This window comes from Hemiscyllium ocellatum, chromosome 31, assembly GCF_020745735.1.
Source record: "Hemiscyllium ocellatum isolate sHemOce1 chromosome 31, sHemOce1.pat.X.cur, whole genome shotgun sequence".
NCBI lineage: Eukaryota > Metazoa > Chordata > Chondrichthyes > Orectolobiformes > Hemiscylliidae > Hemiscyllium > Hemiscyllium ocellatum.
In genome coordinates this window covers 51419367-51444849 of record NC_083431.1, presented here as the reverse complement: position 1 = coordinate 51444849, position 25483 = coordinate 51419367, and the positions used below count along the sequence as shown (strand labels likewise).

Here is a 25483-nt window from a genome sequence, read left to right as displayed (position 1 = left end):
ATCAGTTAAAAGGAAATACTTCGCTATATTTTACACAATAATGAGTCATCGGAAAATGAGACATTAGCAGCTGTGAATGGCTCTGTCTGCATTCTCCATCATTGCTGATTTTCTTAGGCTAACTTTATAAGTTTGGACCCCATGCTGAAGGTTTCTGAGCCAAAGCTTCCACAAATGGAAACATTATTAAAAGCAAATTAATAACTGATTACAGAGTGCAGTGCAGGATCACGCAGAGAATGCAGGCGATGTCTTAATGAGACAGGCAGGCTCAAGAAGCAGGAGTGAGAGATTGATGCAGTGCACTCACTTGGACAATAACAGAGCACCGTGGACAGCAGTAGCATTCATGTAATTTCACTCCATGCATGAGGCCTTGTGGATGTAGTGATTCTAACAAGCTCAGCAAGATGGGCCTCTTGAATATCAATTCCCTGGTTGGGACTGTTAATCTGGTCCAAACAGGGAGCCCTGGCTTACAGATAAGAACAGGAGTGTCAGCCGTCATGTTCACTCTGAGAGCAGGCTTTGAGGGAACAGGATCAGTGTCAAGGACTTTCCACATGACTTAATGACAGGATATTGGCCTCTGTGAAGTTATTTCAGTTGGTAAATCAGAAATGCTGAGATTCATGAATTTCCCACTTAAAAAAGTGTTCCTAAATCCTGTTTTCGTGTGAGTCTAGTTTCATCAGGCATGACTGACCAGTCTGACTGGCAAATACATTCGACTGATATTATTGTCACTTATCTCCTCTGGAGTTACACCACACATTTGTCTGAAACCAAGATTCTGACAATTTTCCAAATGTAGATGATAGGGAGAACCACCTCATCTGTACCTCAAGGAAATTTCCAATGTATATGGCACGCCATGGAGCCTATTTTACAAATCGTAGTCCATGGTCCCACAAACTGTTCCTGGTGGGACCATTTTCACAATTTCCCATATAATGTTCTATCTGCCAGATTTTTACCCATTCATTTAACCTGTCTGTATCAGCATATCGTTTATGTTACCTTTACAACATACCTTCCTTCCTAACTTCATTTCACTTGCAAATTTAACCATTATGCCTTCAATCCCATTATTCAAGTCATTGATATTAAATGTAAAATGTTAATGACCCAGCACAGCATGCCTGCAGGATCCCAGTTGTTGCATACTTCTAATTTGAACAGCATACCGTCTGTTTTCTGCCAGCCAACCAGCCAGTCTTCTATCCATTCTGGTATGTTACCCCCAAAGCTCTCACTTTGCACAATAATTTTTATGTCAATAGGCTCCATTTATCCACAGTTACTCCTTCAGAGAATTCCAATAAATTGCTTAAATAGGATTCCCCTATCCAAAAAAATCTGAGTCTTCCTGACACCCATGAATTTTGCCAAGTGCCCACTTATATGATGAGCAATGACTGATTCGAACACCTTCTCCACAGCAGACTTTAAACAAACTGACTATAGTTGCCTGTGGTCTCCTTTCATCCCTTCTTGATATAGGGGTTATATTTGCTTCTATTCATTCTAGTTGTATCTAGCCAGAATCTAATGAAAAGTTAACATCAGTGCACCCACCACATCTTTTATTGCCTTAGGATGAAGTCCATCTGCAGCCAGACACTTACCAACGACAACTCAATCAATTTGCTCAGTTAAATAAAAGCATTCTGGGTAATCCAAGATGGAGGACAGGAAAGAGTTGTGGCTGTAAGAGCTATAAGACCATAAGACATAGGAGTGGAAGTAAGGCCATCGAGTCCACTCTGTCATTTAATCATGGCTGTTGGGCATTTCAACTCCACTTACACGCATTCTCCCCATAGCCCTTAATCCCTTGTGACATCAAGAATTTATCAATTTCTGCCTTGAAGACGTTTAGCGTCCCAGCCTCCACTGCACTCTGTGGCAATGAATTCCACAGGCCCACCACACTCTGGCTGAAGAAATGTCTCGGCATTTTTATTCTGAATTTACCCCCTCTAATTTTAAGGCTGTGTCCACGGGTCGTGGTCTCCTCGCCTAATTGAAACAATTTCTTAGCGTCCACCCTTTCCAAGCCATGTATTATCTTGTATGTTTCTATTAAATCTTCCCTTAACCTTCTAAACTCCGATGAGTACAATCCCAAGATCCTCAGCCGTTCCTCGTATGTTAGGCCTACCATTTCAGGGATCATCCGTGTGAATCTCCGCTGGACACGCTCCAGTGCCAGTATGTCCTTCCTGAGGTGTGGGGCCCAAAACTGGACACAGTACTCCAAACGGGGCCTAACCAGAACTTTATAAAGTCTCAGTAGCACATCGCTGCTTTTATATTCCAACCCTCTTGAGATAAATGACAACATTGCATTCACTTTCTTAATCATGGATTCAACCTGCATGTTTACCTTTAGAGAATCCTCGACTAGCACTCCCAGATCCCTTTGTACTTTGGCTTTATGAATTTTCTCACCGTTTAGAAAGTAGTCCATGCCTGTATTCTTTTTTCCAAAGTGCAAGACCTTGCATTTGCTCACATTGAACTTCATCATCCATTTCCTGGACCATTCTCCCAAACTGTCTAGATCCTTCTGCAGCCTCCCCACTTCCTCAGTACTACCTGCCTGTCCACCTAACTTCGTATTATCGGCAAACTTCACTAGAATGCCCCCAGTCCCTTCATCCAGATCGTTAATATATAACATGAATAGCTGCGGCCCCAACACTGAACCCTGCGGGACACCGCTTGTCACCGGCTGCCATTCCGAAAAAGAACCTCTTATCCCAACTTTCTGCCTTCTGTCAGACAGCCAATCCTCAATCCATACCAGTAGCTCACCTCGAACACCATGGGCCCTCACCTTACTCAGCCGCCTCCCGTGTGGCACCTTATCAAAGACCTGGAGATTTTCCTGGTTTAACCTACTTGGCACCTCTTCAAAGAATTCTAACAGGTTTGTCAGACATGACCTCCCCTTACTAAATCCATGTTGACTTGTCCTAATCCGACCTTGCTCTTCCAAGAATTTAGAAACCTCATCCTTAACGATGGATTCTAGAATTTTACCTACAACAGAGGTTAGGCTAATTGGCCTATAATTTTCCATCTTTTGTCGTGATCCTTTCTTGAACAATGGGGTTACAACAGCGGTCTTCCAATCATCTGGGACTTTCCCTGACTCCAGTGACTTTTGAAAGATCTCAACCAACGCCTCTGCTATTTCCACAGCCACCTCCCTCAGAACTCTAGGATGTAGCCCATCGAGGCCAGGAGATTTGTCAATTTTAAGATCTTTTAGCTTTTCTAGCACTATCTCTTTTGTAATGGCAACCATACTCAACTCAGCCCCCTGACTCCCTTTAATTGTTGGGATATTACTCATGTCTTCCACTGTGAAGACTGACGCAAAGTACTTGTTAAGTTAGAATATAGAACATAGAACATAGAAAAATACAGCGCAGTACAGGCCCTTCGGCCCTCAATGTTGCGCCGACCAAAGCCTACCTAACCTACACTAGCCCAATAACCTCCATATGCTTATCCAATGCCCGCTTAAATGACCATAAAGAGGGAGAGTTCACCACTGCTACTGGCAGGGCATTCCATGAACTCACAACCCGCTGAGTAAAGAATCTACCCCTAACATCTGTCCTATACCTACCACCCCTTAATTTAAAGCTGTGTCCCCTAGTAACAGCTGACTCCATTAGCGGAAAAAGGTTCTCACTGTCAACCCTATCTAAACCTCTAATCATCTGGCACACCTCTATCAAATCTCCCCTAAACCTCCTTTTCTCCAATGAGAACAGCCCCAAGTGCCTCCGCCTTTCCTCATACGATCTTCCTACCATGCCAGGCAACATCCTGGTAAACCTCCTCTGCACTCGTTCCAATGCCTCCACATCCTTCCTATAGTATGGCGACCAAAACTGCACACAATACTCCAGATGAGGCTGCACCAGAGTCTTATACAACTGCAACATGACCTCAGGACTCTGGAACTCAATTCCTCTACCAATAAAGCCCAGTACACCATATGCCTTCTTCACAGCACTATTTACCTGGGTGGCAACTTTCAGAGATCTGTGTACATGGACACCAAGATCCCTCTGCTCATCCACACTAGCAAGTAGCCTACAATTAGCCCAATAATCCATCATCTTGTTACTCCTACCAAAGTGAATGACTTCACACTTAGCTACATTGAACTCCATTTGCCACCTGTCTGCCCAGCTCTGCAACTTACCTATATCCCGCTGTAACCTGCCACACCCTTTTTCGCTGTCCACAACTCCACCGACTTTTGTGTCATCCGCAAACTTGCTCACCCAGCTTTCAAGCCCCTCCTCTAGATCATTTATAAAGATGACAAACAGCAATGGTCCCAAAACAGATCCTTGTGGAACACCGCTAGTAACTGCACTCCAAGATGAACCTATTCCATCAACTACTACCCTCTGTCTCCTTCCAGCCAGCCAATTCCTAATCCAAACCTCTAATGCACCCTCAATGCCATACCTCCGTAGTTTTTGCATTAGCCTACCATGGGGTATCTCATCGAACGCCTTGCTAAAATCCATATACACCACATCTACTGCTTTACCCTCGTCCACCTCCTTAGTCACCTTCTCAAAGAATTCAATCAGGTTTGTGAGGCACGACCTGCCCTTCACAAAACCATGCTGACTATCCTTGATCACATTATTCCTATCCAGATGTTCATAAATCCTATCCCTTACAATTCTCTCTAAGACTTTGCCCACAACAGAAGTGAGACTCACTGGCCTATAGTTACTCGGGCTATCCCTACTCCCCTTCTTGAACAAGGGGACCACATTCGCTATCCTCCAGTCTTCTGGCACTATTCCCGTAGACAATGACGACATAAAAATCAAGGCCAATGGCTTTGCAATCTCCTCCCTAGCTTCCCAGAGGATCCTAGGATAAATGCCATCAGGCCCAGGGGACTTATCTATTTTCATCCTTTCCCCAGACCTCTTCCCTACATACCTCAAGGCCATCCATTCTAATCACTCGTGACTCAATATTCACATCAGCAATAGTGTCCTGTTCCTGAGTGAATACTGACGAAAAGTATTGATTTAGTGTCTCTCCAATCTCCTCCGCCTCCACGCACAACTTCCCACTACTATCCTTGACTGGACCGATACCTACCCTAGTCATCCTTTTATTCCTGACATACCTATAGAAAGCCTTTGGGTTTTCCCTAATCCTACCAACTAAAGACTTTTCATGTCCCCTTCTCGCTGCTCTTAGCTCTCTCTTTAGATCCTTCCTGGCTACCTTATAACTCTCAATCGCCTCAACTGAACCTTCACGCCTCATCTTTACATAGGCCGCCCTCTTCCCTTTCACAAGGGATTCCAATTCCTTATTAAACCACGGCTCCCTCACAAGACCCTTTACTCCCTGCCTGACTGGTACATACTTATCAAGGACACCCAATAGCTGTTCCTTGAACAATCTCCACATATCATTTGTGTTCTTCCCTTGAAGCCTATTTTTCCAATCCACGCATCCTAAGTCATGCCTCACCGCATCATAATTTCCCTGCCCCCAGCTATAACTCTTGCCCTGCAGTGCACACTTATCCCTCTCCATCACTAAAGTAAAAGTCACCGAGTTGTGGTCACTGTCCCCGAAGTGCACACCTACGTCCAAGTCTAACACCTGGCCTGGTTCATTACCTAGAACCAAATCCAGTATAGCCTCACCTCTTGTTGGCCTACATAAATAGTTCTCCAGCTATTTCCTTATCTCCCATCACTAGCCTTCCAGCATCAGTTTGAAGTGGCCCAATGTCTACTTTTGTCTGTCATTTGTTTCTTATGTATTGAAAGAAACTTTTACTATCATTTCTAATATTACTGGCTAGCCTACCTTCATATTTGATCCTCTCCCTCCTTATTTCTCTCTTTGTTATCCTCTGTTTGTTTTTGTAGCCTTCCCAATCTTCTGATTTCCCAGTGCTCTTGGCCACTTTATAGGATCTCTCTTTTTCTTTGATCCATTTCCTGACTTCCTTTGTCAGCCATAGCTGTCTAATCCCTCCCCGGATAATCTTTCTTTTCTTGGGGATGAATCTCTGTACAGTGTCCACAATTATACCCACAAACTCCTGCCGTTTTTGCTCTACTGTCTTCCCTGCTAGGCTCTGCTTCCAGTCGACAGTTCCTCTCTCATGCCCTCATAATTATCTTTGTTTAACTGTAACACCATTACATCTGATTTTGCCTTCTCTCTTTCAAACTGCAGACTGAACTCTACCATATTATGATCGCTACTTCCTAAGTGTTCCCTTACTTTAAGATCTTTTATAAAGTCTGGTTCATTACATAGCACTAGGTCCAAAATAGCCTGCTCCCTTATGGGCTCCATGACAAGCTGTTCCAAAAAGCCATCCTGTTAGCATTCCAAGAATTCCCTTTCTTTGGATCCATTGGCAACATTACTTACCCAGTCCACCTGCATATTGAAGTCTCCCATAATCACTGTGACTTTGCCTTTCTGACGTGCCTTTTCTATTTTCCAGTACATGTTGCGTCCCTGGTCCTGACCACTGTTAGGAGGTCTGTACATAACTCCCATTATGGTTTTTTTGCCTTTGTGGTTCCTCAATTCCACCCACACAGACTCCACATCATCCGAACCTATGTCATTCAGTGCCATAGATTTAATTTTGTTCTTAACAAACAAGGCCACCCCCTGCCCACCTCCCTGTCTTTTTGATAAGTTGTAAATCTTTGAATGTTTAACTGCCAGTCCTGAACCCCCTGCAACTATGTCTCTGTGATGCCTACCACATCATAATCATTCACGATGATCTGTGCCGTTAGTTCATCTACTTTGTTACGAATGCTATGAGCATTCAGGTAAAGTGCCTTAATGCTAACTTCCTTATCATTAGAGATATTGGAAGTCATAAGATGTCCTAAGTTATCCTTCCTTTTTGTTGCATTCCTAGTCTGCCTCAAGGTTAAACCCACCTGTATACATGCTATCCTCCTGCTTATCTTTCTATTTAACTCCATACTCCCTGTCGCTTTCATTTTCCCTTCCCCCCAACTCAGAAGTTTAAAGTCCTACTGACCACCCTATTTATCCTCTTCGCTAGAACATTGGTACCAGATCAGTTCGGGTGGAGACCGTCCCATCGGTACAAATCCCCCCGGTTCCAAAACTGATGCCAATGCCCCATGAAATGGAATCCCTCTTTCCCACACCAATTCCTTAGCCACGTGCTTACTTCCCTAATTTTCCTATCCCTATGCCAATTGGCACATGGCTCAGGCAGTAATCCGGAGATTATGACCCTTGAGGACCTGTACTTCAATTTCCTTCCGAGTGCTTGATAATCCCCAGACAGGTCCTCCACCCTAGCTTTGCCTATGTTGTTAGTACCAATGTGGACAACAACAACTGGATCCTCCTCCTCCCGCTCCAATATCCTTTCAAGCTGGTCGGAGATGTCCCGCACCCTGGCATCGGGCAGGCAACACACCATGTGAGACTCCCGATCCGGCTTGCATAGGATACTATCTGTCCCCCTAGTTATAGAATCCCCTATAACAACTACTCGTCTTTTTGCTCCCCCCTCTTGAATGGCCTTCTGCACCAAGGTGCCGTGGTCAGCTGGCTCATCCTGTCCAGAGCCTTTTTCCTCATCCGTATAGGGAGCAAGAATCTCATACTTGTTGGACAAGGTCAAGGGCTGAGGCTCCTGAACTCAGGTTCCCCCTACCTGCCTCACTTACAGTCACATTCTGATGTCCCTGATCACAAACTGAATGTGAATTACTTAATCTCCCAGGTGTGACTGCCTCCTGAAACAAAGCGTCCAGGTAACTCTTTCCCCTCCCGGATGTGCCGCAGTGTTTGAAGCTCAGATTCCAGATCATCAACTCTGATCTGGAGTTGTTCCAGCAACCAATGCTTGCTGCAGATGTGGTCACTGCCATTCACAATGGGATCAGCCAGCTCCCACATCATACAGCTACAGCACATCACCTGCCCAACCATCTCTGCTTAGTTAATTACTTTATTACTTTGTATAGGTTTGAGTTAAAATACTTTCTGATACCTCTCTGCTATAGTCTTTTTCTAAAAAACAATTAATAGATAAACCACAAAAAGTAAATTTTTAACCATTCACCGATAAAGAAATAGAAAATCCTTACCTTAACAAACCAGACTCCTATTTTTGGTTAGAGGAGGTGGGGGGGGTGAGACACAACACGTGTAGTGTCTCGGGTTCAACCATTTCCCAGATATATTACCGGCAGTCCCCTGGTCATCACTCCCGCTCTTCCTACTTATTAACTAGGTTAGAGGAGGAGGGCGGGTGGGAGACACTACAGTAGTAGAGTCTCGGGTTTAGCTGCCTTGCTAATATGTATGGTCACTGCTTTCCTTCCCGGCTGCCCCTCCGGTCCACGTCACTTCCTCCGCTGCTCCCGCTCCTTCTCCACTGCTGCTCGCACTTAAAATGGCCGTTGGCGTCGAAGGGTGAGTATTTATACTCACTGCTTACCTTCCCGGCTACCCCACTGGTCCCCGTCACTTCCTCCGCTGCTCCTGCTCCTTCTGTGAAAGAGAAAAACACAGCTGCCCGCTACCATAAGTAATTTTAATAAAAACTGCCTTACCTTATCTGCAGTCTTCCGAGTTCATCCTACCTCCGATGCTGCTCGCACATAAAATCAGGCTGTTCCTTTTTGAGGTATTTCAGGTATTGGTGGTGAGTTCCTCGACTTCCAGGAGTAGTAGTCACTGTTTTATAAGCCGTTGCATTGTTTTGGAAGTTTTGGAGAGAAAAGATCAAAACAATGGCACTTTAAAAAGGAGGAAGAGAGATAAAAGGCAGAGACCACATGGTCAGAGAAAGAAAACTACAGTGCTATCTGACATAGCAGTGAATCTGCACAACTATTGCCTTTGCTGTTTGAGTTCAAGTATCTGTGGACATCAGAGTGCGTCTAAGAAAAATTAACAAACAGCAAAATTCACAGCTGCCCTTGGAGGAACCAGTATGGGAGAGCTGTCAGCACAGGAATAGATAAGTGCACAGTTTTTAAATGTTACCTTGCTATAAATCTACAATAGTGAGTACAGTTGGTTCTTTTTTGATTATATGTTTTATTGAGATCTGTCTCTTGATTAAATTTTAAAAATATAAAACATCGGTACTAAGTTAGCCTGGAACAGTATTTTTAGAGCAGTAAGACGATGCTATTTTTTGGGTATGATCATTGTTAAGTTGCAAAGATGGCCTTTACCAGAGTGATGTGCTCTTCCTGTTGGATGTGGGAGATTAGGGAGAATTTCCATGCTACTGATGATTATGTCTGCAGGAAGTATCTTTGTTGCAAATTCAATCAGATTGCATGGATCAGTTAGAAAGACAGTTAGAGGCAATGAGGAATTTACAAGAGCTAGAGCGTGTGATGGGTGGCAGTTATAGGAAGGGAGAAAAACCATAGATATAGTCAGGTAGAGAAGGACGTGGAAATATAGAATGTGGGGAAATAGATGGTGACATTTTGAAAAAAATGTTCATATTACGGAGGAGGGAATGATGTATGTCTTAAAACATATAAAGATGGATAAATCCCCAGGACCTGATCAGGTGTACCTTAGAACTCTGTGGGAAGCTAGGAAGGCGATTGCTGGGCGCCTTGCTGAGATATTTGTATCATCGATAGTCACAGGTAAGGTGCTGGAAATCTGGAGGTTGGCTAATGTGATGCCACTGTTTAATAAAGGTAGTAAGGAAAGGCCAGGGAACTATAGACTGGTAAGCCTATTATTGGCGGTGAGCAAATTGTTAGAGGGAATCCTGAGGGACAGGATTTACATGTATTTGGAAAGGCAAGGACAGATTAGGGATAGTCAACATGGCTTTGTGCGTGGGAAATCATATCTCACTAACTTGATTGAGTTTTTTGAAGAAGTAATGAAAAGCTTTGATGAGGTTAGAGCAGTAAACGTGATCTGTCTGGACTTCAGTAAGGCGTTCGACAAGGTTCCCCATGGTAGACCGGTTAGAAAGGTTACATTACGTGAAATGCAGAGAGAACTATCCATTTGGATACAGAACTGACTGGAAGACAGAAAACAGAGGGTGATGGTGGAGGGTTGCCTTTCAGACTGGAGGCCTGTGACCAGTGGAGTGTCACAAGGATCGGTGCTGGGTCCACTGCTTTTTGTCATTTACATAAATAATTGGATGTGAACATAGGAGGTATAGGCAGTAAGCTTGCAGATGACACCAAAATTGGAGGTGTAGTGGACAGCAAAGAAGGTTTCCTTAGACTGCAACAGGAAGTTGATGGGCTGAGGAGTGGCAGGTGGAGTTTAATTTAAATAAATGTGAGGTGCTGCATTTTGTAAAGACTAATCATGGCAAGATTTATACACATAATGGTAGGAGTGTTGCTGAACGAAGAGACCTTGGAGTACAGATTCATAGTTCCTTGAAAGTGGAGTCGCGGATAGGATAATGAAGAAGGCATTTGGTATGCTTGCGTTTATTGGTCAGAGCATTGAGTATAGGAGTTGGAAGGTCATGTTTTGGCTGTACAGGACGTTGGTTCGGCCACTTCTGGAATATTGTATGCAATTCTGGTCTTTCTCCTATCGGAAGGATGTTGTAAAACTTGAAAGGGTTCAGAAAAGATTTACAAGGATTTTGCCAGTGGTGGAGGGTTTGAGCTATTAGGGAGAGGTTGAATATGCTGGGGCTGTTTTCCCTGGAGCGTTGGAGCCTGTGGGATGACCTTATAGAGGTTTATAAAGTCATGGATTGAGTAAATAGACAAGGCATTTTCCCTGGGGTGGGGGGAGTCCAGAACTAAAGGGCATAGGTTTAGGATGAGAGGGGAAAAATTTAAAAGGGACCTAAGGGTCAACATTTTCATGCAGTGAGTGGTGCGTGTAAGGAATGAGCTACCAGAGAAGTGGTGGAGGCTGGTACAATTACAACATTTAAAAGGCATCTGGATGGGATTATGAATAGGAAGGGTTTAGAGGGATATGGGCCAAGTGCTGGCAAATGGGACTAGATTAGGTTAGGATATCTGGTCGGCGTGGACGAGTTGGACTGAAGGGTCTATTTCCGTGCTGTACATCCTATGACTCTCTGGCTGTACTACTTCCCTGTTGATTATAATTTCACCAAGTTCCTCTTTTTCTTTCAACCTCTTGATTTATAGGTATTACTGGGATGTTTTTATATCGCTGATAGTGAAGACAGAAGCCAAATATTTATTAATTATGTATGCCATTTCTTTCTTATCTACAGTTGATTCCCTATTTTCACCCTCTGGAGGACTAACGCTCACTTTACTTGCAGTTTTTTTGATACCTATAGGAACGTTTGTGCAGCCTTCTACTCTTCTTTGTTTATTAATTGTCCACTGTTTATCCACTACCAATTATTTAATACAAGTAGTCTTACGTTGTAACCTCACCAGGTTGACACCTTATATTTTGGTATGCCTGGTGGTCCTCCTGGCATGCCTTCCTGCATTCTCCTTGGAATCAGGGTTGATGCCCTAGTTTAGTACTAATGGTAGAGTGGGGGATATGCCAACCTGTGAGGTTACAAGTTGCATTTCAGTACCATACTGCGTTTGCCAATGTCCACAGCACCTTTTGGATGCCCAGCCTACAGTAGCTAGATCATTCAAAGTGATGCCAAACTAGTGGTCCTGCAAGACAAAAGTGCCAGTGGGTCCTTTTTCTTGTGGTACCAAAGAGGTGAAGAATATTCTACCTTTCACTACTGTATTAGCTGATTGTAATATGTTTGCAAAATTCAGACGTAGCTTGTCGGTTCAGGTCCTGACTGATATATTTGCTGCCTCTGCCCCCAGCTGTTGGAAGCTGTAACTGCACAAGCCCCATCAGTCCTATGTTTTGAAATAAATGGACTATCCAAATAATGTTATTTTATATTCCTACTTCCCATAGTACACTACCAGAAGATCATTCATCGAGACATCAAACCTTCAAATCTGCTCCTGGGAGATGATGGCCATATTAAAATTGCTGACTTTGGAGTAAGTAACCAGTTTGAGGGGAACGATGCTTTGCTGTCCAGTTCAGCTGGGACTCCAGCATTCATGGCACCAGAGACACTCTCAGAGACCAGGAAGAGCTTTCATGGGAAGGTAGGGAAACAATGGCCTGTATATCATAATCTCACCACTGACCTAAAGTCATGGGGTAAATGTAGGGGAATGGGTCTGGGTGGATTGTGCTTCGGCGGGTCAGTGTGGACTGGTTGGGCTGAAGGGCCTGTTTCCACACTGGTAAGTAATCTAATCTAATCAATGACCAGCATTGTCACCATGACTTGTAATGTTTGGATTTAATATTCAGACTCATATGTTCAAAATCTCAAAATAGCCTCAATCATATTTTTCTGTGTAATTCTCTTCAACCAAGACCCTTCCAGGAGCACTGTCTTCATTCAGCTAAGGCCCCTTCTGTCTTTTCAACTTTGACAACCCCTTTCCTTCCAAATTTCACCCAGTGGCAATCATGTCTGCATCCACCTGGACCCTAACCCTGGACTTTTCCTCACAGCTTCTCCCCCCTCTCTTGCCTCTTCCTCTTCATAAAACATCTTAGTATTTTAACTTTTTGTCATCTGTTCTAATATGTATTTGGTTCACACCCAGGAAAATGCTATCCTTTAATTCATTTACAACTGCGCATTCAAAATCTTAACTATCAATCCTTTTGGAATCTATTGACACAGTGTTTCCACAATCACTGATTTACTCAACTGCATTGTCACCTTTGGCTTTAACATTCTGTCAAATGATAGAATCATAGAATCCCTACAGTGGGGAAAGAAGCCAGTCGGCCCATCATGTCTGCACCGACTCTCTGAAGAGCATCCTATCCAAATCCAGCTCGCTACCCAATCCCTATAACCCCGCATTTACCATGGCTAATCCACCTAACCTGCACATATTTGGACTGTGGGAGGAAAATGGAGCACCCAGCAAAATGTCAGACTCTGCACAGACAGTAACCCAAGGCTGCCATTGAACCCGGGCGCTGGTGCTGTGAGCCACCAGGCCATCCAAATAAAACCATTCAATTAGCTGCTTCTGCCAGGTCCTTTGCTTTTACCGGTCCACCAAACCTACTCTAACCCTTCCATGTTGCAAGCCTGAACTTACATCCAGCTTCTCTCCCTCAGACCCTCTCCATGCTTATGTTGTCTATGAATCCCATGGAGAAATTGAAGACTGCAGAAACTGGAGATCAGAGTGGAAAAGTGTGGTAATGGAGAAGCACAGCCGGTCAGGAAGCATCGGAGGAATTCCTGATGAAAAGCTTATGCTCAAAATATCGACTCTCTTGCTCCTGAGATGCTGCCTGACCGGCTGTGCTTTTCCAGCACCACATTTTTCCATTCTGACCTTCAGCGTCTGCAGTCTTCACCAAACTGATAACCCAACTTCACCATCTAGCCCCCATCTTAACAGATATTATTAGCTGCTTTCTCTCTTCAGCTCTTCTCCCACTATCCGTTAAAGTTGCTATCACCATCCCTCCATTCAGAAAGCAACCCTTGGTTGCTCTGTTCTTGAATACTTCGACCATATCTCCAATTTCCCCTTGAACATGTCGCTTCCCAAATTGATTCCTATCTTTTCCAGAACTTTATGTTGACTCCCTGAGTCATGTATGTGCTCTGCCATAGTAACAAAACAGCTTCAATCAGAAGTCCCAAATGACATCCTAGGTGATAGTGACAGTGGCACATGTTCCCTCCTCGTTCTTCTCGCTCTCATTACATCTTTGATGATGATAATTGCTTCTAAGAAGCAATAGTAGCTAGATGAAGATATTTGGTGGGCGCTTGGTTTGAGAGTGGGACCTCTGGTTTCAGGTCTGCAGTGCCATTTGGCCCAAGACACCCTTCCACCTCTGTGAAACTTCAGGACTTATTATTACTTGAAATGGCTTCTCTTTCTGCTCTCACACCATTACCTCTGGTACCCCTGATTTGTCATCTACATGTTCCCCTCGTCTGGCAGTGTCATCTGAAAGCACACCTTTAACCTTCTCTAGAATACCAATGACACTTAGCTTTACCTCTCCACATCCATCTCTGTTCTATATTGTTCCCTAACCATCCATCCCTCTCTCTGCTCATGATCTGTGAGTAATCCAGTCTAAATGTAATTATGGTGTCATATTTGATCTTGAGATAAGGTGTGACCATATATTCATACCATCTCTGAGACCATCCTTTGCATCTCAGTAACATGTCTCAGCTTCACCCCTATCTTAGCTCATCAGCTGGTGGGGATGGGGGTGGGGTAATGTGAGGGAGGGGGTAGTGTGAGTGGGGGACGGGATGTTGTAGGGTGAGATGGGGCATGGTGCAGGTTGGGAGTAAGGCAGCGTGGGGAGGGAGTGGAGCAGTGTGGGGGAGGGGGCAGTGAGATTGGGGAAGAAGTGTTGTAGGGTGGGGGTGGAGCAGTTTGGGGGAGGGGATGTGGCTGGGTATGGGAGGGTTAGGGGCAGTGTGGGGGAGGGGGTGTAGCAGTTTAGGGAATGGGATGTGACTGGGTAGGGGAGAGCTTGGGGCAGTGTGGGGGAAGGAATGTGGCAGTGTGGGGGAGGGACAGTGCAGAGTGAGCTTGGGCATGTCCCTGGTATAAGACAGACAGTGGCCACTGGAGACTGAATTAGGTGAGAGGCAAGAAGCTTCGAGAGTGACAGTGACTGGTTGATATTTGAGCTGTATGAAGATATTCAGTAAGGTTGCTCAGGGGATGGTGTTCGAAGCGCTACTTTTCTTGATCGGCATGAATGACTGAGACTTGAGTTCACAGGACATATTTTTTCAACTTTCCATCCACTCAAAATTTAGGAATATTTTGAATAGTGAGGTAAATAACGATAGGCTTTCAGAGAACAGGGATCGTGTAGAAGGCAGACATGTTTTGAATGTAATTTACATGAAGTGCAAAGGTACATTTTGATAGCAAGATGTGGCACGGTGGTTCAGTGGTTAGCACTGGTGCCTCACAGCGCCAGGGACCCCGGTTCGATTCCAGCGTCGGGCGACTATCTGTGTGGAATTTGTATATTCTCCCTGTGTCTGTGTGGGTTTCCTCTGGGTGCTCTGTTTTCCTCCCACAGTCCAAAGATGTGCAGGTTAGGTGACTTGGCAATGTTAAATTGCCCATAGTGGTCAGTGATGCGTAGGAAAGGTGCATTCATCAGGGGTAAATATAGGGTAGGGGAATGAGTCTGGTTGGGTTACTCTTTGGAGGGTTGATGTGGATTTGTTGGGCCGAAGGGCCTGTTTCCACACTGTAAGGATCCTATGAAAAGACAATACAGGTATCCCCTGCTATCTGAAATCAGAGAGTTTCAGTGAAACCTTTTGTAAGTTGAAATGGCATAAAATGAAGAAACATTAATTTATATGGGATGTATTTTGCTGTTTTTCGTACAAGTGAAAATTCTCTTTGGATTAGCAAAATCAGGTACTAATGTAGGTCTTTTGTCAAAAGTGAATTGGCGTAAAGTGAACTTTCAAAAAGTGGAGGATACCTGTACAAAATAAAAGGTACAATTTTAAAGCAGAGGGAGCTGGAGATTTTGTGCATTAATAGAGTCATAGAATCATAGAGGTGTACAGCATGGAAACAGATGTTTTGGTCCAACTCATCCATGCCAACCAGATATTCTAAGTTAATCTAGTCCTACTTGCCAGCACTTGGCCCATATCCTTCTAAACTCCTCCTATTCATAGAATCCAGATGCCTTTTAAATTTTGTCATCGTACCAGCCTCCACCATTTCGTCTGGCAGCTCATTCCATACACGCACCACCCTATGTGTGAAAAGGTTACCCCTTAGGTCCATTTTAATTTTTTTCCCTTTCACCCTATACCTATGCCCTCTAGTTCTGGACTCACCCACCCAAGGGAAAAGACCTTGTCTATTTACCATCTTCATGCTTTTATAAACCTCTATAAGGCCTCTGACGCTCCAGGGAGAATAGACCCAGCCTATTCAGCCCCCACTATAGCTCAAACCCTCTGACCCTGGCAACATCTTTTCTGAACCCTTTCAAGTTTCATAACATCCTTCCGATAGGAGGGAGAACGGAATTGCATGCAAGATTGCAAAAGTGGCCTAACCAACGTCCTGTACAGCTGCAACATGACCTTCCAACTCCTATACTCGATGCTCTGACTAGTAAAGAAAAGCACACCAATCGCCTTCTTCACTGTTATATTTAACAGCAACTCCACTTTCAAGGAACTACAAACCTGCACTCCAAGGTCTCTTTGTTCAACAAAACTCCCCAGGATCTTACCATTAAGTGTATAAATCCTGCCCTGATTTGTCTTTCCAAAAATGCAGCACCTCACATCTATCTAAATTAAACTCCATCTGCCACTCCTTGGCCCATTCACGATCAGAGCCTGTTGTACTCTGAGATAACTTTCCATGTCCACTATACCTCCAATTTTGGTGTTATCTGCAAACTTCCTAACTATATCTCCTATGGACCCATCCAAATCATTTATATAAATATCAAAAAGCAGTGGATCCAGCGCCAATCCTTGTGTCACACCACTGGTCACAGGCCTCCAGTCTGAAAGGCGGCCCTCTAGTTCTGTATCCAAATGGCTAGTTCTCCGTGTAGTTGATGTGATCTAACCTTGATAACCAGTCTACCATGAGGGACCTTGCCGGATGACTTGCTGAAGTCCATATAGATCTCATCCATCACCCTGTTCCCTTTGTTATTTCTCCAAAAAACTCAATCAAGTTAATGCAATAAGATTTCCCATGCACAAAGCCATGTTGTCTATCCCTAATCAGTCCTTGTCTATCCAAATAAATGTAAATCCTGTCTCTCAGCATTCCTTGCAACAACTTGCCCACCACTGATGTTAGACTCACCGGTTTATAGTTCCCTGGCTTTTCCTTACCATCTTTCTTAAATCATTGAATGTGGCAGGACACATTGAGAAAGACGTTAACAGAGCATACAGTATTCTGAGATTTATAAACAGCGCTACAAAGAACAAAAGCAAGAAAGTTTTAATGGACTTTTAGAAAACACTGAGTTCCTGACTGCTTCAGTGCCATGCTTTAAGTAGGATGTGCAGGCTTTAGAGAAGGTGAACCAAAAGTTTATGAGAATATTTGAGAGATGAATTTGAAGAAGCTGCGTTTGTTCTCCTTGGAGGAGATGGAGAAAATGTAATTAAGGTGCTCAAATTCATGAGGAAACCGGGCAGAGTTGATGTGGAGAAACTAGTCTTTTTGTGGACCAGAGGAGACAAATTTAAGCTGCTTGGCAAGAGAACCAATAGGAGATATAGGCATAAGGAGAAATCTCATGCATGGATGAGTGGTCAGAATCTGCAGTGCACTGCCTGAGGGTGTGCTGAAGAGCTTTTAAGCAGTCGGGGCTTTTAAAAGGAATAAGCACCTGAACAAAAGAGATTTGTCAGCTTTCAGGGAAAGCACAGGAATTGTTATCACTGATGCCTCACAGCTCCTGGGACCCACGTTCAATTCCAGCTTTGTATGACTGTGTGGAATTTGCATGTTCTCCCCCTGTCTGCATGGGTTTCCTTCAGGTGCTCCATTTTCCTCCCAAAGATGTGCAGGTTAGGTGGATTGTCCAAATTGCCCATAGTGTCCAGGGATGAGTAGGCTTGGTGGATTAACCAGTGTAAATGTAGGGCTATGGGAATAGGATGGGGGGCTTGGTCTGCGTGGGATGCTCTTCAGAGTCGATGAGCTGAATTACCTCTTTATGTACTGTAGAGACTTTATGACTGTAGCTAGCTAATTCTATGAGTGTAACTAAAATAAATGCACTTTATTCTGCGCATAAAGTCAGCACAGGAATGCTGATCTGAATGACTCCTCCATTACTGTATACTCTGTGCTCCTGTGTGTTTTTGATTGTTCATTTTTCCAGCATTAATCCTGTTTTTATTTGAATGTATGAGTAAATGAGTATTCTTTATAAATCTGATATTGAATCATGGAGAATATGTTGAGCAAGGCATTAGTATAGGAGCACAGCTATTCTGAAATCAGTGTAGATGGTTATAGTAATGTTGCTAATTTATTTTTCAGGCTTTGGATGTCTGGGCCATTGGTGTCACCTTGTATTGCCTGGTCTTTGGCAAGGTATGTATATGGATCTTACATTGTGACAGGACTCAGGTTATTTGGAATGCTGACTGGGACAGTCCAAAATTGGGAATGTGTAGCGGAGACGAATCCGCAGCCTTGGTCAGGGAGCCCAGTTGATCAGATGTCAGCCAGGCAGGCTTTCTGCCAGAGTTATGAAACTCGATCTGGATGCCCCACCCACCTGGAGCTAACAGCCAATCAGAGACCTTAATCTCCAATGGCAATGGTGCAGTGGAGGCTATGGCTGCTACCAGGATATTAACCCCTGGACTGGAAAATCAGAGGTGAGAAAGGTTGGGGTTGTTGCTTTGGTGGTGCTGTGAAATGGGTTGTATCTGGGTTTGAGGGATGTAGAGACCAGGGTGGCAGATAGGTCAAAAGTAGGGACACAGAGGTGGATCTCAGTGATCACTGCCCTACCACCAAGACAGAGCCCTTCTGATTTTGCACAAATTAGTGCAGATTGAGGGACTTATTTTGTTGAATTGAAACATGCATAGTGCACATACATGTTCTTTCTGTTGGCAAAGAACAGGGTCCTGCCCACAAATGCACCACACTGTGAGCCTGATTGACAATCCTAAATCAGTTGTCAGTGTAATTCTTTGCTTGGTCTACAATGCTCAAGGTTGGTTTAGTTGGAAGATGCAATAAGCAGAAGAAGATTCACTTTCTCTCTTTCTCTGCAGTGTCCCTTTATAGATGAATATATCCTGGCACTTCATGCCAAAATTAAGAACTGGCCTGTGGAATTTCCAGAAAAGTAAGTAAAAATGGCAAACTGTTCAAATTATTTGATCGCACAAGTGTTGTTGCCAGTTACTCAAAAGGAGATAATTAGACAATCAGTTTACCAATTCTTCCTAATGAGATGGGACAATTTTGGGAATTTCAAATAGCACTCAATGAATATTACCCCCAGTTCAGTGAGCCACAGTGCCCGGGCAAGAAGCTGAAGCATTCATTTCCTTTCTTGCAAACATTTCAACTGGTAACACTGTGTTTAGAGGTTTGTGGGTCTGTATCGTACTCGAGAGATTAGTGCAGGAGTGCTGCACTGTTAGAGGAACTGTCTTTTGGAGATCCGGTCTTCCCATTTAGGTGAATAGAAGGAAATTCCCTGGTGCAATTCAAAGAAGAGCAAGGGATTTCTCGGCCAACATGTACCCTTGAACCTATATCACCAAATGACATTTATCAAAGGATTTGTTTGTGAGATTGGTTGGCATGTTCACCTAATTTGATTCCACATCAAAAGTGGGGTTGTCATGCAGATGCAAGAAGTGCTATAAAAATTCACATTCAAATGACACCTCCCAGTCGTGTCTGTTAACTTGTTCTTGGAGTTTGTGGAAGTGATTTTGAAACACAAAGATGTGCTGTCTCGAATTCTCCGTCTGAAACCCATTACCATCCACGTTTCATGTTCCTTGATGACTAGTTTGAACCTACCACGTGGTGTTAGATGGAATGACCTGACTGAGTTTGGAAAGCCATAAACTACACCATCCCAAAAAGATTCCAGAAACAATTTTTAATTGAAAAAAATATGTAATCCAATGTGAGAGAGGGTGAGGTTATTACTTTAGATCTGAAGAAAACAAATCAGGGAATTTTCTAAATGGGAAAATACTAGAAGCTGTGAAGAAGCTTGTGGATTTAGGTGTCCACATAAAAACTTGCAAAGAGTTAGGGCACAAATGAACAAATCAAACTCCTGCAATGTTGGACTTTGTCTCAAGAAGATGACTTCAGAAGTGAGGAATTAATGTTTAAGTTCTGGAGAGAATTACTCAGACCCTATCAAGTGTACTGCATTCAGTTTCAATAAAGAAAAGAAGGATATATTGGAGAGAGATTAAGGAAATGGGACTTGTGTTCTCAAGAGTTTAGAAACTTTAGGATGATTTCATCAATGATTTAAAATAATTAAAAGTTTCAAAAAGTTGATTAAGGGACTTGGAGTTCATTGGGTTAGGTTCTCTCCCAGCTCACCACCCCCACCTCAGGAGAAACTCACTTGATTGGTGGATTCTTCAAGGATGTGGGTTCTGGATGGGGTTGGGCCTACTACCGCTGGATTCAGCCACAGGGCTGCCTGGTACAAAAATGGAGTAATTAAAATATCTGCCTCACTTCTCTAGGGTTTGTTAGGCCATCCATCCCTCATCCCTCCGCCCACTCCTTATGCTCCACCTGCACCAACTCACATCAACCCATGCCACCTGTAAACTCCAGTGGCCCCTTATAGTCCACATACCAACATAATGCCAATCTCATGCTGTCTCTCATGACCCGTGTAACCTGTCAACTGTTGCACCAGGCCTTGTGCTTATTCCTTCCATGCCACTACCCACCAAGAGCAGATCTCACGAGCCATATTGATTTACAGTAAATGTCCACAATATCTATTCATCCTTTTATTACTGTTAACATAAACCTTATGTTCATAAACCCAACGCAAAATATAAATTCCCTCAAGAGCTTAATTCTTTACAAAACAAATACACTTATTTTCTTAATGCCCTATCAAAGATAGCTAATCCTCTAATAATCATTATGGGTATCAGTCGAACTGCGAATTTAAGATTCCCTACTGAGATAATGTGGGAAGAGGGCAGGCATATTGAAATAATAATAGCCCTTGGGATTAAGTCAATAAACAGCTATTATAACTGGTAGAACAAATTATTTTTCACTGTTATAGGCAGCTTGTATTTTAAATTTTTATAAGGCTGGAGATTTGAATGAATTCACTTGGATTTATTTTCACCCCTCACTGCCATGGGCTGGTTATTTTAAAATGTTTTTAAAAGGACTGGGAATTTGCATAGCTTCACAGCTGTTCACAGCTGGAGAGTTCCACACATATTATCTCCCCTTTCAGAACATTAACATCTACTCTGAAAATTTGTGATTCCCACACTGCGGGTTAAGGCCTTTACTACAACAAAAATGGGGTCTGTTGCACTCAGCTCTGAGCCTCTTCAAACAAAGATAAATGGAAATCTGCAAAACTCCTTCCCAAAATGTTCTACCAGCTGGTGAGGTTTTGGTGGTGATGAATGAGGCAATCAAAAATGTAAAGACTGAAGGAGATAAATCATTTCTCATGGATAAGTGTCCAAATTAATATGACACTCACTTGATAAATGGGATTAAAATGCATATCATTTAATAAAATAGTGGAACCGGTTTGTTCAGGTTCCCAGAAATACTGCTTTCTCTGTCTGTTGTTAACATGTCTCATAAATTCATATTTCTCAGACCAGAAATCAGTGAAGAGCTGAAGGATTTGCTTCTTCGGATGTTGGATAAGAATCCTGACACCAGGATTACAGTTCCACAGATAAAGGTATAAAATAACCACAGATAAAAAAGACCTGTACTATTTCAATTAGAATCACTGATGAATGTCCCTTCGTAAAAGAGTTATTCATTGACAATATTTTCTTTCTGTAATATTAGTATTTAATACGCCTATTAGTTCCTTCCAGTTGAAACACAAGGTTGAAAATTATCAGGTCATTTAAATTCACCAAAGCCTACCTATATTTTGATTACTTCAATTGAACATGGTCATATCATAATTAACTACAAACCAACCTTTCAGAGCTCTCACAGAACATAATTAATTATTCTCCCAATGTTTCAACCAGAACAGAAATCACTTGAGTGAGTATCATCCCATGCAATCTTGAACTTACTCTGAATTCCATGGACACCCTAATTAAAATGAAATCACATTCACCCAGCACCTTTCTCCTTATTGTTGTTTGTTGTATCCCTGACCCACTCTGTGTGCTTCATCGAAAATTCCTATCCTTTGACTTTCTCTCATCTGATGTTCCAGCTTGTGCTTTGTACTGCTTTTATTCTGGCATCCTTTGCCATCCCCTTGCTCCTGCAGCTCTATATTAGTAGAAAACCCTTCACTCAGCTTGGTGTTTATTTCTGAAACTCTCCTTTGAGCTTGGACATACCTCTCACCACCATTAAAATCCTCCCCAAAAGCTCATCTATCTGGTCATGCCTTTGCCCTTCTTTTTGAATTCTTACATTCCAGGTCAGTGTATGTGCTGTTGTCTGTGAAGCACTTTGAGTCTTTTATTCCCTTTGGGGACACAAATAAAAGTTGTTTGCTATTTACCTTGAGTACACAATCAGATAGCTTGTCTCCCCATAGCTTTATTATCCACTTACTAAGCCTTCGGTTAGCACAAGAAACACTTATTTTCCCCTCCTAACTACCTTTGAGAAATGCTGGTGAGCTACCTTCTCAAATACAGCTGAGAGCCACTGCAGAGGGAAGTTAATAGTTAAATATATTGCTGTGGGTTTGGAGACACCAGGTAAGGACAGCAGATTCCTTCCCTAAAGTGAACCAGATGCATTTTGGAAGAAAAATAGTAATTACTGGTGAAACTGAGCAGGTCTGGTAGCATCTGTGGGAAGTTAAGTGGAGTTAACAGTTCAAATCTGAATTGAAACTGAAATGAACTCAAAACATTGACCCTGGTTTTTTCCCGCAGATGCTGCCAGACCTGCTGAGTTTCACCAGCAATTCCTGTTTTTGTTTTAGATCTCTAGCATCAGCAGTTCTGCGTTTTATTTTAATGTTGCATTTTTGGGACAGTGACAGTGAGGGAATGGTGATATATTTCCAAGTCAAACTGGTAAGTAGCTTGGAGAAGAACTTGTAGATGGTAGTGTTCCCAACTGGAATTAATGAAAGCCTTTTGCCAACAAGTTAAGTCACAGGAACAGGGCGGGTATTGCAACAATGAAGAGTGCAGGACTTCAGGACAGGGCAACAAAGACCTTCCATGAGAGGTCAGGAGGGTCTCTCTTGCTCCCAAAAAGAAGCAATCGAGGACCTTAATTGGCCCTGAATTCTCTTCCTACCATCGTGGGCGGCACGGTGGCACAGTGGTTAGCACTGCTGCCTCACAAGCACCAGAGACCTGAGTTCAATTCCCGACTCAGGCGACTGACTGTGTGGAGTTTGCACATTCTCCCCGTGTCTGCGTGGGTTTCCTCCGGGTGCTCCGGTTTCCTCCCACAGTCCAAAGATGTGCAGGTCAGGTGAATTGGCCATGCTAAATTGCCCATAGTGTTAGGTAAAGAGATAAATGTAGGGGTATGGGTGGGTTGCGCTTCGGCGGGTCCGTGTTGACTTGTTCCGCACTGTAAGTAATCTAATCTATCTCCACTGGCTCTTAAAGCTGCTGTGATTTCCCTACTCAGACCAGAGTCAAAATTACAGTCTGATGATATCATCAGACTTCTGTCTGCATGGATTAAGAAGGACCCCATGGCCGTAGATTGTTTGCTTTCACACTCATTCAGAAGACCAGGTTGCAATGAAAGCAGATCCCCATACCTTAGGCAACTGGATTAAAATTGCCCTTTAAAATGATTTTGCCATTCCTCCACTGTCACGGGTCAAATTCTTCTCAGTACCCTTTCACTTCAGGGACTGAAGTTCAAGAAGGCAGCTCAACACCACCACCTCCAGGGCAGATAGAAATTGGAAATAAATAATTCCTATATCCCTGAATGAGTATAAAAACAGTAGGCAGCTCCTGTGAGGAGCTAATATCAACATACCAGGACCAGGTGGGACTCTGGAGTTAAAACTGCTCTGGCCTTATTTCACAATGCTTGATGATATTTCACGTGTCCAAGTTCGGTGCAGTCAGAACCTACTGTAGTTATAATCCCCCTCACCATGAGCAGTGGTACGCCAGTTTATGAAGATGTGGTTGTACTGTACCTTTAAGAGAGTTAAAAGCTAGCAAAAACTACCTGATAGCACCAAGTGTTCTGAAAAGAGTTACAATGTAACATGTGCTCCAGCTGCTGGGGTAGCTAGGGTAGCTGATTGCCTGGAAATGACAAAACAGATTTGAATTAGGCCAATCAGTTTAAATTATACCCTGAAAAATGCCAAAACCCAGTTTGAATTGAGTATATTGACAATCTTAAAAGCCAATGACACAATCCGATGCTTTGGGGCGGTATAAAACCAGGGGAAAATTGAACAGTAGAGAGGAGAACAGCCAAGCTACCAGCACTTGAAGACTGTCTGAAAAAATAGCTCCCTTAAATGGTACCTTTATCATTTAGTAACCTGTGAAGCAGAATCCCCAAGAAGAAGAAAAGACAACAGGAATGTAGAGAAAATTGAAAGCTGCCTGGTTTTGAAATAAGAAGTGTTGTTTTGTAAATCGTAATCGGGAGTTTTATTGGACTAGTTTTATAGAAGGGAAGGTAAAAGATAGGTTAGATAGGAGATGTAAATGGTTGTTAGTTAATTATTCTCTGTTATACTTTAAGAAATAAAGTTAATTTTTACTTTAAATAGTTCTTGGTCTCTGGAACGTTCACAGATTACTACACGGGATAAATCTTTTCTGTGTTGTTGGTTTTAAATTAAGGAGGAGAGTTTACCCCGTGTCATAACACAAGCATAGTGGCACTGTTGTGAGACTGTAATCTATAGCCTGGACTAATACAATGCAGATAGAGGCCATTTGGCCTATCAAATCTGCATCAACTCTCTAAAGGACATCCCACCCAGACTTACCCCATAACAATGTGTTTATCGTGGTAATTCACCCAGCCGCCACATTGCTGCTAAATTGCCCATTTTTGTCCTGTGGGAGGAAGCTGGAGCACCTGGTGGGAACCCACTCAGATACAGGGAGAACATCCAAACTCCATGCAGGCAGTCACCCAAGGCTGGAATCAAACCCAGGCCCCTGGTACAGTGAGGCAGCAGTGCTAACCTTTGAGCCACCCATCCAGACAGATGAGTCCAAAATTCCATACAGCAGTTGGACAAATTTAAATGCAGTTAATTAAATAAATCTCAAATGAAAATCTAACCTCGATAATTGTGGCTCTTTGAAAGACTAAATGTAAGAAGGTTATCTGTTATTCTGTGGTTTATTATGCAGCTGCATCAATGGGTAACAAAGAATGGGACCGATCCTCTTCCACTGGAGGAGGAACATTGCAGTATGGTTGAAGTGACTGAAGAGGAGGTGATGAATTCTGTCAAGTTAATTTCCAGCCTCTCAACTGTGGTAAGAAAGCCTTCCACTTTTAATACAAGAACATAGAAAGATTAATGTGCCTTATTGGTGCAGGTTGTCAGTGTTCATTCGCTTCATTCTTGCAGTTATACTCATTAACAGAGGGTTTCACATTTCAGTGGAACAAGGCTTTGCTTGCTTACTTGAGGAGATGTACTGAAATGCATTGTGGGA

The 25483-nt window shown here is 43.1% G+C and overlaps 1 protein-coding gene across 4 annotated transcripts in view; it reads left to right on the top strand.

Moving 5' to 3' along the window:
* The window catches only part of camkk1a (calcium/calmodulin-dependent protein kinase kinase 1, alpha a), a 250736-nt gene that overhangs the window by 187798 nt on the left and 37455 nt on the right, over nt 1–25483 (top strand). For all 4 annotated transcript variants that reach the window (XM_060848477.1, XM_060848475.1, XM_060848478.1 and 1 more), the window contains 5 exons: nt 11974–12173; nt 18150–18203; nt 18899–18972; nt 21477–21564; nt 25172–25300. In XM_060848477.1, coding sequence (XP_060704460.1) covers nt 11974–12173; nt 18150–18203; nt 18899–18972; nt 21477–21564; nt 25172–25300 — 545 coding nt within the window. The remainder of the gene's footprint in view (nt 1–11973; nt 12174–18149; nt 18204–18898; nt 18973–21476; nt 21565–25171; nt 25301–25483) is intronic.